Here is a 13,552-nt window from a genome sequence, read left to right as displayed (position 1 = left end):
TAAGATAGTGAGATTTCTTCTAGGCAGTCATAAAAAATAACCACTTTCCTTCTCAGTGCGTCCCCAGTCTAGCAAAAAAATGTAAGCTATTCACTTGAACTACCTCGTTTATTACGTGTTGTATCAGAGCTTGTGTGCACAGGTTGAATACTATTTCAGGGGTGTGTTTATGATTTTTCGGCTTTCCATTCACAAACTATAAGTTATAGGGGTCTTGCATTTACAGTAAATGAATACTGCTGTGCAAAAAATTAGCTCTCTAATATCCTTTTTTGTTACAGTAAATTACCAGTGATGTTGTACATATGGCTTAGTTCCATATCCCTTTACTTTCATGATATAGGATCAAAGCTGTAGAGATGGTCTTATGCATTCTCTTTTTATATATTCATTATAACATAGTAATTGATTGTCCTTTGTGAAAAATTTAAATCTCCAGGTAATTTTCTATTAAAATAATCACATTTTTCAAATGAATTTTTAATATACTGTGGTTGAGGGAATAAGACTGAACATCATTCTGTTTTTAAGTTCAGTGTAATTCAGCACAGTTCCTTTCAGAAGGATGCAAAAGTCTGGATGTATATTAGAAGACAATTACAGTATATAACCATTTTAAACCTGTTACCCTTATATTTATGTTTGTGTCAAACTTACAATCAGACAAAAAGAATCAACCCCCTTGCCCTCTGAAAATTAAAGATGTCAGATAAAAGCTCTGAAGTGATTTAAAAGCTTAAATCCAAGTGAATTTCAAGTGTCAGCACCTTTTGAAAATGGGACTTAGCCTAAGTTACTTCAAGACTATTGAAGATTTGAAAACCATGTGATCTTAAAAGTCAAACTCTGCATTAGTTAATTCAGATCTGCATCTATGATAACCTGGAAGCTAACAAGCAGTAAGTGATCTTAGGAGTGTTCTTATAAACAGAATATGCTTTGCAAAAATGATTGCTAGAGTAAAATTTGAATCCTGAATCTTTTTATTTTAATTTCCAACTTCATTTCACATTTGTTAAATGTGACAGATTGGACATGTCTACATGTGACCTTCACTTTCGGAAGGGGCGTGTTAATGAGGCACTTCAGAACATATCCTCAGTCAGTAAAAGTGTAGTGGCAAAGCTTTTTAGTTGTCATTAAAAGCACTCGCTGTAAGGTACAAAGGACATATAAAATAAACATATGCCATACAGACTAGATAAGTGTAACTGTTAATGGAAGAACTACGATAGTGATGAATAGACGTTGTAATAGTAGAAAGGAGTCATTGCCAGTATATTAAGGTGTCTTTCTTGTGCCTCAAGAAGAAAAGATTAAATTATTTTCCCTCTGCAACTTATGATGGTAGGTGACTTACTTTTGGATAGTCTCCTATATATACCTTTCAGGATACAGTAGTGTCTATTTTGACATATGGTAATTTGCTATCACTAATTATGTCTTCATTTTAGAGCTGAGGTACCACTGTTCTCCTCTACACTTGCAAGCATTAAGCTTTTGTCTGGCAAGAGTACTAGTTGCATCATTTTTACACAGCATTCTGATTTTCCTTTAATACCATGGGTATTCCACAAGTACATGGTGACCTAACATGAAACGTGTAAAATATGTCCACATACTATTTGTAAAAAAAGTATTTTTTTTTAAATACAGGCACTGCTGTCAGATTTGCCTCCTGAATTAGAAGAGATGGATTTCAATCATGCATCTCCAGAGCCTGATGATACCTCATTCAGCTTATCATCTTTATCAGAGAAAAATGCCTCAGACAGTTTATGATCTTTGGAGAAAAAATATATATACAATGCTCAGACTGCCTAACAGGTGTGCATTTCAAGATAACGGCATTTTTTTCCATGAGATAATTCAGTCAACAAAAACCTGGGTAAACTAAGCAGACCTTGCTGAAGAGTGATGTGATGTGATATGACAGCAACTTGCAGTGACAAGAAATATGGAACTTTGTTTTTGGCAAGTGAGAAAGCTATGTGGGAAAAGGTTTTGGTTTTACAGACTTGAATTAGGGTAATTTATAATTTTCCAAAATAACTCTTGCTTTGTAGCAAAATCTATTCTGAGCAGGAATTCAAGAATGGAAAATAAACGTACAGTTGTACAGCCAGGTAACATTTCAGTGTTGCTTGTCATGTAAGACTCAGCAGTCTTGTTTATTGTGACCATGGTCTTTTCCCCTGGCCCTTCTTACTCAGGTAGGTGGATGGAAAATTGGGAATCCAGATGGAAAAATGAGCTTGTAATGGGCCGTGTTATTCTTGGACCCTGAAAAAAAATCTAAATTGAGATGAAATTAATGTGCTTATTGATACATACAAATTTTTGAGTCTCCCATTATGTCATAAAAATGTCTGAAAAACACTTGAAAGGTTAAGTTAATAGTTTTAATTATCTCCAGTAAATTACTAATGTACAGAAGGAGACCTAAATGCTGTAAACCGTTAGGCTTTCACTGAAGACTCTTGATTGCCGAAGGAAGCAACTGTTTTGGGTATTCTTATGAAAGTGATGGGCTTAGATTAGATGATAACATTACACTAGTATTTAGATTTTACAATAGTATTTTGAATTTCAGTCATGGTGATGTTTTTATTTCGTTTCATTTTATAAAACCTGAACAGTAAAGACTCTGTTCATTAAGATTCAGGAATCAACTAAATGGATTTTCTACAAACTATTATGTTGCAGTAATGCTGTCAGCCAAGGACAGTTTTTATCCCATCCTCTCTTCACTCAGCTGTTTTTGTGCTGGAATCTGGGCTTCACGAATTTTCTCATTGTGATTCACTGACCAATTTAACATATTATGTCATTCTGTCAGCAGACAACAAGTGCTGACAAAGAACAAATTTATCTGAAATTTCTAAATCGATAGGTCTAGCCACTGTTTGCTAATATACCTCTCGCTGCTCATTCACTAAATCTCCCATCTCATTAGAAAAAATACATTGATGCTGACACAATCAGATAAGTTCTGTATGGTACATGATACTACAACATACATCTAGAACTTTGTAACTTTTAGTCTGAATATGTATACAGTCACTGAAGCCTTGGGTCACACCAAATTGAAAGCTAGATTCTTTCACCTCTGTGCTGAGTAGTACCATACTATGTGAGGAGTCCAACTGAACTTAATGAGATTAGTTACTGTGTAATTTGTTTAAGGGTTGAACAGTCTGGTCTTACTAAATAAAAGCTGTCTTAAATGTCCCAAAAGAGGAAAATCTGTACAGAGTTTGCATCCTCTCTCTAGTTTTTCTCTCAAAGGGTACGGTTACACTAACAAGTTTTGCCAACAAAATCCTGGTTTAGTAAACTAAGCTGGTGGAATGTCCACAAACAAAATGTGTTTTGTTGTCAGTTTGTGGACAAAACTCAGCATTTTCGCAGGCAGTGTTCTGCCTTAAAGCCATGGGGCATAAAACTGCTGTCAACAGATTCTGTCAACAAAAAAGCTGTATGAATGCTCTGGGAAGCCTTCTTTCGACAATGGACAGCCCTGTCTGCTGTGCTTCCGGGTGCCTGTTTTGTTGAGAGAGCAGCTGGGCAATCTGGTTGCTCTGTTGACAGAGCAGAGCATTCTCCCGATTTCCTTTTGGCTGTGTCTACACTTGCATTCCTCTTTCAAAAGTAGCATGCAAATGAGATGCATATTTGCATATATGGTACCTCATTTGCATATTCTTATTTCAAAATAGCTTCTTTCGAAAGAGGAGAACCGATGTAGACACTGCTGTTTCGAAAGTTAAACCCCATCTGTGAAAGAATCCTTCTTCCCTTTTTTTATGGTTTTTTTCTTTTGAAATAAGCTATTTCGAAATAAGAATATGCAAATGAAGTGCCAGAGATGCAAATTTGCACCTCATTTGCATTTTCAATTTCCCTTATTTGTATACCTCTTTCGAAAGAGGAATGCAAGTGTAGACACAGCCAAAAGGAAATCGGGAGAATGCTCTCCTCTGCGCAGTCAACAGAGCAGCTGGATTGCCTGGCTGCTCTCTCTCAAAAAAAAAAACAGGCACCCGGAAACACAGCAGACAGGGCTGCCCATTGCATTTTCAATTTCAATTCTCATTTGTATTTTTGGTTTCCTTGATTTGCATACCTTTTTCAAAAGAGGAGTGCAAGTGTAGACACAGCCTTGTTTGTGGCTGCACTCTGTCAATAGGAGTTTTGTCGGAAAAATCTATTCTGATAGTGACATATGTTGACAGAGTGCTGTAGTGTAACCGTATCCAAATAGAATTACTTTTTCTAGGTGTGAAACTGCTGTCAGGATTTTTTTGAAGAACAGATCTATCATAAATATGTTGTTAGTGTATTAACCTCCTTCCAGCCCTAAAGCTGACACTCATTTCAACGCATTACTGTGAAAAAGGAACTCTGTACTCTATTTAAATACTTCAGTTTACAATACTGTACACCCTGCAACAATAGGCATGATTTATTATAGGTTTTCTTCTCTCGGTTATTAAGGAAAATCCTGCAGCTGACAATAAAACTTCATGTTTTCAGTAAGCTTTATTTGAAGAAATTTTAAATTCAGTGTTTCTGGGCCTCATGCTCCACAGCTTAGACCTTAATCCCCTCGTACTTTTCCTTGACATGGTATGACAAAAGACAGCATCATTTCAATGCTAATTCTTAATTTCATCTCTATGAATTTTTGCAATTTCGCCTTTTAGCTAGTAGCCAAATAGAATTTTATCTCTGCAATTAGCAATGTTTTATTGCTCTGATTTGCTTTTTTCCTGATATAACATCTGAACTTGACTGAATTAATTTGATTGGATGAACAGTGCCAAACTCAAACCTTTACTCAGTGAACTAGAATCCTGGTTCGCACCTAAAGTCCTAGGCTTCACACTCTTAGGCTGAAGTCTGTACCCATTTTATCCCTGTGAGCAAAATATGCTTTGAATCTTTCTGCAGTATAAGATAATTAAGCATTTATAATAAAATAGTCATGCTTTCCCATCCAGAAATGATCAGCAGCAATGAAGGATGATCAAGAGGAATTATAGAATATGAAGACCAGCACCAGCAATAAAGTGCTATTCCTATAGAGAGCAACGCAAGTCTGTCCAATGCTCATCAATTTGCTATAGATGAGGAAAGTTGTACCCTTGAGGTAATGCTTGTCTTCATGTCCTGAAAACATTTCCTATATTGACTCCAGTGCTAACAGGAATGAGTAGCAATGAATATTTGTAGTCAGTAAATTAAACAGGTATGGTTTTAATAACAACATGGGCTGTGTCTACACTTGCATTCCTCTTTTGAAAGAGGAATGCAAATGAGATTTACATATCTGTTGCCTCATTTGCATATTCTTTTGAAAGAGCTTTATGGGAAGAAGGGTTCTTTCGAAGATGGGGTTTACTTTCAAAAGAGCCATGTCTACACTGCTTTTCTTCTTTCAAAAGAAGCTGTTTTGAAACAAGAATATGCAAATGAGGCACCAGATATGTAAATCTTCATCTCATTTGCATTTGCAGTTTCCCTCATTTCCATGCCTCCTTCGAAAGAGGAATGCAAGTGTAGACGCAGCCATGGACGACAGATCTCTTAAGGTGTCCCTTAAGTAATCACTTTTGAAAACAGCATTGGACTTTAATATTGAAGTACCTTTTGTGTGACTGAAGTCAGTAAACAAGAGCTTTGTAGCTCCTTGAAGACAAATTGGGGGCAATAAGAGAGAAACTAAAACCATAATATACCAACCTAAATTGAGAAGCAGTTCATCACTCTATCTTCCATATGAATAGACGGTATGGCTGTGAAACAGTGCAAGTACACAGTCAGAACTATGTGGTAGGAGTATGTGTGGAGAAAATCTTACTGTGGAATTTATTGCTGCAGTCACCTATCTAATAGCAGGACTGTACTATTACCATATTAATAAGGATAGTTCCAGAGAGGTAGCCATGTTAGTCTGTATTCTAACAAAACAAAACAGCAGTCATGTAGTCTGTTCCATGAGAGTTCATCACCGAATAAATTGTTTTGTTAGTCTTTAAAGTGCCACATGGGTGCTGTGTTGTTATATTGGCAAGGATTAAACCTTAAAAATTAGCTGGATGGCCCTGCCTTTTCCGTATGCACTTAGCTACAGCAGACTCTCACTCTCAGGATTCTGATGGCATAAAGAAAAGAATGCACATCAATGAAAAATTAAGCAGAGCATCTAAAAAATCAAGAATTAGTTAACTGATTACAGTAAACTGAGCTTTTGGTTGTAATGTTCTTTACTACATCCAGTTCCACTGCCCAGATTTGTCATCATCAACCAGTTGTATGGTAGGTTTACCTATACAAGTTCTGGCATCTTTGAAGCATTCTTTCAATTTTAAAATGAGGTTCTGCTTTTTATGTATAAAAATACAAGAGTTCATGAGTTTATCAGTTTTCAGATTTCTAATCAAAGTAGAAAATAACTGGAACAAAATCTCTGGCCAGATACTCATCACAAGGCAACAATTCCACCTGATCTGATTTGTCCAGCCAATTAATATTTTAACTCGCTGGCTGATCAGACTTTGCAGGCTCAAAAGAACTATGGGAAAACACTCAAATTGTGCCAAAAGACTGGAACAGTCTATGGCAGATGGCACTGTACCATATTTCACCAAAGTAGAATCCACAGTTTTATTCAAATCAAAGCTTGTTTCCCTGTGAGCAAAAATGGATAGCATTCTGCTCAGAGGATGTAAGTTTTTTTTTTTTTTAAATGTGATTTAACAAAACAGCAAATCTCTAATCAAGAAGAGAGCCTTTAAAGAATCTTTCTTTAAGGAAAATTCTTCTTGGTCATTTCTGTGGTAATATTAAGGATTTTCACTGAATAAATCCTATAAAATCCCATATTTTATTTTACACATACTACCTCTGAAACATAAACACCATCTTAAGACCACATCAAAAAGTAATGTGAACTTTTTCAACTTTCTAATGGGCAATAACTTCCAATATGTATATTTCCCTTCAGCCTTTACTCATTTTAGTTGTCTATTATATTTAAGGTTTGGGGATTTAATTTTGTATATTTAGTTTTCACTTTATTTTTTTTTTCCTTTTCCAAGCCACACTAACTTTTGACAAAGAAAAGCAATGATTTGGTGATTGATAGCAGCAAATATTTCCAATGGCTGGTGATGGGACACTAGGACTATGTCTACACTGTTGGAGCTATTTTGTGGTACTGCAGTATCTCAAAATAGCCGCCCCAGATCTAGGTAACACTCCTATCATTTCAAAATATTTTTCAAAGTAAGGGGCTCTCTTTCAGCATTCCTGTACTTCTCATTGCAAGAGCGATAAGGGATGCTTCAAATTAGCACTTTATTTTGACATGTGGCACCATTTAGACAGCGCCACATGCCGAAATAGCCTGTTTTGAAATTGATATTGCATAGCTTATTTTGCATTCAGGCTGTTATGCAGACATAGCCTAGATGAGGAGTTACTACAGAAAATTCTTGACCAAGTGTCTGTCTGGTGGGTCTTGCCCACATTCTCAGGGTCTAACAGATAGCCATATTTGGGGTCAGAATAGCAGAGACCCTGAGTGACTTTTCTTTTCCTTCTTCTGTAGCATGAGGCATGGGTCACTTTCAGGGTAACCAAATGGTGGATTCTCTATAACCTGAAGTCTTTAAATCATGTTTGGAGGACTTCAGTAACTCAGCCAGAAGTTAGAGGTCATTTGAAGTAGTGGGAGTGTGAGGGTCTGTGGCCTGCAATGTGCAGGGGATTAGACTAGATGATCCTGATGGTTCATGGCCTTAGTGTCTGGGTGTACAATATGGAGAAAAAAATGTGGCATGTATATGTTAAGATCAATGAACATGTTACCACCACCCTTTGGGTTCAACTACTAGGTTGATAAGATAGTAAATAGATAGCTGTGACATTTGGTGCAGCTATTGCAGGCAATAGATATTGCACTTAGAGAGCTCTAACAGTGCCATAGGACTAATGTGACATTTTCTATCATAAAACAAACTAATTTCCATGATGAAAAGCAGCCAGGTGATGAATCACAGCTATATACTGAAAAGAGATGTAAAATCTAGTGGGTAGATCACTATCTGAGATTAAACTAGTCTGTCTTTAGTTTTTGTTTCCATCTACACTTTTCTACACACAGAGTATTTTTGATCTGCATGCAATAAAAGGTCAAATCTGAGTCTTAGAATAAATAATCAGTGGAAAAGCTCTCATTAATTTTAAGTGAACTGGGATTTGGCCCAACTGCAGGCAAAATTGCCTATAAAAACTTCACATAAAAAGGAAATGTGCTCTCGTAATTTCCCACCAAACTGTGAAATCGTTTGCAGGCAGTTTAAGGTGCATTAGACATAGAGGAAAAGTCAGGTGCGAACAAACATGTTAGTTGAACCAACAAAATTAACAAACCATATATAATTTGTTTGCGTACACACAGAGATATAGAACACTAAGTTAAATATGATTCACTCACATGAACACCATCCAAGGCATTTTCACTTGAGGAAACTTCAAATGCAATACTTGTATATATCAGCTATTACAGGTAACTAACACATTTTTGCTGTTACTTATATTCAAGACATAGTTTTGGATTAAATGGAACACATTCTTACAAATATTTATTATAGTTTATTTTTAATGATTCTTTGTAACGCTGCTAGATGTAGATTTAAAACTACCTTGAAAAGTCCATTATAATACTACACTCAAGTAATCACAACATGCAAACTGTGCTAAACTCATGAAGAATTTAAACTATCTTCTGCCAAGACAGAGTCCACATTAGTTGTGCTAAAGTTTGAAAAAGGTGACTCTACTGAAAGTTTAAGTGTTACTAGATAAGACTGTATGCTACTCTAATTTGCCTACAAAGTATTAAGGTAACTCATTCTCTTTAACTTAATAAGACATACTTTTGAGCCAATTTGGCAAGTTTTGTAAATTTAGTATAATACTGAATTCCTCTGTGAAAATCAATATTTATATTGCATTTTTATTATATGTATTGGTATGTGTAGCAAGAAGATTTACAGATCTTGAACTTGAGTACCTCTGTTAAGATCCAGGATATATGATCTTGGTTTTATTTGAAAGATGGATGCCAAGTGAAATATTCCATCCACATTTATTGATCTTGTCTGTGTATATATAAGGGTATTTATAATCTTATGTTAACAAAGTTCATCACGGAAAATGGTTATTTCCTTCTTTAGAAACCTTCCCAGCTATTTTTATATAAAACGTTGGTCTCTGCCTTAACTTCTTTGTGAAAAATTGTGCCATAGAATATTCTAACTAACTAAAGATAGTTTACAGAACTTGCTTTGGCTCATCTTTGGTTCACATTTAAGTAAACTGTGACCAATTATATGTGGTTATTTGAAAGTTAAATTAATCTTTTTTGCTTAAAATTGTTTTAATTTATTTACCCTGTATATCTGCATCAAGGGTTTTTTCCTCTAAACTTTTCGTCCTTTAAAACTTTTGAATCTGTCTTCATATGCACACATTGTTAGTTCAAGAAGGTAATACTTTTTCATTAGGTTATATATAGTTTGGCAAAACCTTTAAGAAATTGAGTCAATGTTTCTAAAAAAGTGTATGAATATTGACCCAATTGGTCAGAGTAAAGGGCTTTTTACCTTTGGTAAATTTGTCTACTGAACTCAAGGTTATTTTTCTAAGTCAATCAGGTTTGGGAGTCTGGAGAAATGAAATAAAGATTAATTAATTCATTTTCCTGTAGAAAATTCTGTTTCTATATTTTTAATGATTATTAACCTGTAAAAATCAGTACCACCAGATGTTTAAAACCAGACATTGCATTCTTGTATCCCCAATGCCTCCCCTTGTAAGTCAATGGAAGATTTGTATGCGCAAGGCATGCAGGATCAGGGCCTTATTAAAACACTATGTTGGGAAGAGGGAGAAGACCTGATTAATTTTGCAAATTATGGTATAAAAAGAAGCTTCTTTTGAGCACAATAAGCAGTTGGCATCGAGCAGTATACAGGGGCCACAGTTAAATAAAATCTTGACATTTTGAAGCATCATGCTAAACAAATACTGATTTTTAACAGCTCACAGGCTCAGTCAATAACGCATTGCCTTACAATATCTCATAGACCTGCGTTTATCATTGTCCGCTGGATACTTACAGTTCAGGCTAGCAAAGTTTCGTAGAGGAGATGCTTTAACTTGTAGGGATTGCAAATTTACATCCCCAAGAGAAATAATTTCCTGATTTATCAACATCAAAGATAGCTGCTCTCTTCACAGCATCAGCAGGGTGACTACTGAAATAACACTACTGACAGAGCAGGGCATTCTAGAGGAAAAAAGAATGCTTACAGAGTACATCAACACGACAGTGATCTGTCAACAGAAGTTACTGTCAGAAGAGATCTTCCGGCAAAACATCTAGCGACAGATCATGTCCACGCACAAAAGTGGATCGAAAGAGCAATCCACCTTGCTGACAGAGCGGCGAGACTGCCCAGATACTATGTCGACAGAAGGGCCAGCCAAAAGCTCAGCAAACAGGGCCCCCAGAGTATCTACACAGCTTTTTGTCGACAGGAAACATTAAAAAAAAAAAAAAAAGGCATTATTCCTGACTGCAGAGAGACACGGTGCTGCCAGTGGATGTGCCAGGTTTTGTCAACTCTCTGTCGACAAAGTGCATTTTGTGTGTAGACACTCAGGGTTTTGTTTGTTTGTTTGACAAAAGCCCAGTTTTGTTGGAAAAGCCCTTTCATGTAGACGTAGCTAAAGGCTGTATGACAGGCCCAAGAGTCTGACAGTTTAGGTCAAATATGGCAAAGGAGGGTTTAATTGAGCCATGAGCTGAAACAAAGATCATATTCAAAAAAGTTCAGGGTATTCTGGATTTAAAAAAAAATTATGTTAGAAAATAAATCGAGTCTCCTTTTGATGGAATTGCCCACAATTAATCTCTCATTTTTCAGAATATGTACTCAGGTTAAAATAATGCAATGTGTAAGTCATATCAAAGCACAAAACTTAAACCGTCTCAGTTACTTTTCTCTTTGTAAATAAAGTTTATAAGCTGGGATTGGTTTACAAGCAAGGTGCCTACTGTGTTGCAGTTGGAGCTCTGGGAAACAGAATGGCAGGATCAGAGCCTACATATGGCTGTCTACTTGAGAGGTTTTATAGAAAAGGTCTTAGTTTTACTGTTTAAAATTTTTGAATATTATTTACAATTAATTCAAACCAGGTCCTCCATTTCAAATCCACAAAAATGTCAGTCTCACACAAATATAAAATAAGTTTAAATTATTAAATACCTTGATCAGAGATCTTGGGATAATTCAGACAATGAAGAGTATCATCTGAGTGAAAGGTCTCTTCCTATTGAATTTGCAGAAAAGTCTGTTAATATGGTTCAATAACTCAGATGAAGATTCCCCTGAGAGTTGGAGTTAAGTACAGATACTTGAATTCATGTGTGTCTTTATTGGATTTACCATACGGTCTAACTGGAAATATGTATGTCTGGTTTCTGCACTGAAGACAACCGAGTTGCTGTTCTTTTGAAATTAGCATGCTTCATTGCAAGAACCTGAATATTGATTTGCTAGCTTACAACCGTTTTGGCAACTGACTTTAATAATAAAGGTTAAATTCATGCATATGGACATGTGCTGTTTAATATTAAATAATCTACTGCAATCTCAGATTTCAAAAATAAACCATACTGATGATTACTTTAAAATGGATTTTTTTCTAAATAGTCAGTATACAGAGAAGAATCATTGTCCAAACAGTTGGGCGTAGTGAAATGTATTTGGTTGAACAATGGACATTTTGATACAAATGATTCATGTTAAGGAACATAAAATATTTTCATCTAATGAGAGGTTTACAGTAAATTAGATAAATACCCTTTTCTTTTACTTAGTCATAGTTTGGCTGTAAATATTTTGTAAACTGTATCTTCTGAGGGTTGTTTTAAAAAGCTGAGATAATAGGTGCAAGCTATTAAGAGACCTACAACTAGATTGATGTATATTTTTATAAAGTCTTGTTAATTTTTACCAATATGGCAGTTAATTTGGCATAACAATATCCACGAGAAGTAAGGATTTTGATTTTTATCCATAGTGTTCTAGAGAGAAACTAATATGTAGGTGGATAGATGTTGCTTAGACATCCAACTGTTGCTAAGCTAATGTGTATATATAAAAGACACTCTAGTTCAGTATTGTCTAAGGCAAATGAGTGTGCCTGTTAAGCACTCCCAGTAGGAAGTTCAGCTTGTAAAAAATATGAAAGGCAATTGGCCCAGTTCATTCCTAGCGTAACTCCACTTGGCCCCTTTGTCTTGTATCCTAATAGTTTACATTAAATCTACTATGATCAGTCTTTTGATTTTAAAACAGTTCCTCCAGGCCTTCCCTGAATGCCTTTGAATATTGACCTTTTATTATATTTTTAAATAAATATAAAAATGTGGAAGTGTCATTTGTATTATCAGTGCCTGCCAACCACATATTTTGATGGAAGGAACCAGTTCCTAGAGAATTTCTTGAAAAAATGAAATCGAGGCTGTGCCTACACTAGCCCAAAACTTCGAAATGGCCATGCAAATGGCCATTTTGAACTTTACTAATGAAGCACTGAAATACATATTCAGCGCCTCATTAGAATGCCGGCAGCCGCGACACTTCAAAATTGACATGGCTCGCTGCCGCACGGCTCATCCAGATGGGGCTCCTTTTCAAAAGGACCCCGGGAACTTCAAAATCCCCTTATTCCTAACAGCAGATTGGAATAAGGGGATTTCGAAGTTGCCAGGGCCTTTTTGAAAAGGAGCCCCATCTGGACGAGCTGCGCAGTGGCGAACTGCGTCAATTTCCAAGTGCCGCAGCTGCCAGCATTCTAATGAGGAGCTGAATATGTATTTCATTAGTAAACTTCGAAATGGCTATTTGCATGGCTATTTCAAAGTTTTGGACTAGTGTAGACGTAGCCCTAATGTGGTTCTGTTGAGACAGGAGTTCTGTGGTGCAGGTTTTCACTTTGTATAAGCAAAAAGGGAAAACATGCAGTCTGGAAAATAAAGGAAATGGACAAGTCTCTTTGCATCACCTATAATGGGTTGGCAACCAAAAGAGCAAGGAGTGCCTTCTTTTTCCCCCCACATTTGGTAAAAAACTCAGTAATACAAGAGCAACAATGCATGTGAACACAATACAGTCCTGAATAATGTCAAACCATGCTTTTTGTAACCCATATTTTAAGAACAGTGCAAACACATGTCCCACAGTGCATTGCACATATTAAAGGGAGAGTTAACCATTTTGAAATCACATATCGTTTGCTATTTATATCTGAGTTGCTCGTTGGGCTTTTTGAAGTTCCCCAAAATATCGAAAATAATCATGATGGGTTTTTTTTCATTTGCAATTATGGCACTGGGAACCACAAAGACATCTTTTAAAAGCCACATTTGGCTCCAGATCTGCAGGTTGCAGACCCCTGATCTAGACAGATG

General features: G+C 36.1%; 1 protein-coding gene across 3 annotated transcripts in view; it reads left to right on the top strand.

The window, feature by feature from the left end:
• Positions 1 to 13,552, top strand: part of HDX (highly divergent homeobox) — a 124,208-nt gene that overhangs the window by 101,786 nt on the left and 8,870 nt on the right. For 2 of the 3 annotated variants that reach the window (XR_012647263.1, XR_012647262.1), the window contains 2 exons: positions 1,657 to 1,827; positions 5,004 to 5,152. Coding sequence is in view for 1 of the 3 variants with exons in the window: in XM_075007603.1 (XP_074863704.1) it covers positions 1,657 to 1,782 (126 nt within the window). In the remaining 2 variants the exon portion in view is untranslated. Of the gene's footprint in view, positions 1 to 1,656; positions 1,828 to 5,003; positions 12,273 to 13,552 lie in introns of those variants that run through there. The other variant, XM_075007603.1, reaches the window with a different exon arrangement.

Source organism: Carettochelys insculpta, chromosome 13, assembly GCF_033958435.1.
Source record: "Carettochelys insculpta isolate YL-2023 chromosome 13, ASM3395843v1, whole genome shotgun sequence".
NCBI classification, from domain to species: Eukaryota; Metazoa; Chordata; order Testudines; family Carettochelyidae; genus Carettochelys; species Carettochelys insculpta.
Note: the sequence above shows the minus strand (reverse complement) of the source record. Positions and strands in the feature narration are given on the sequence as shown.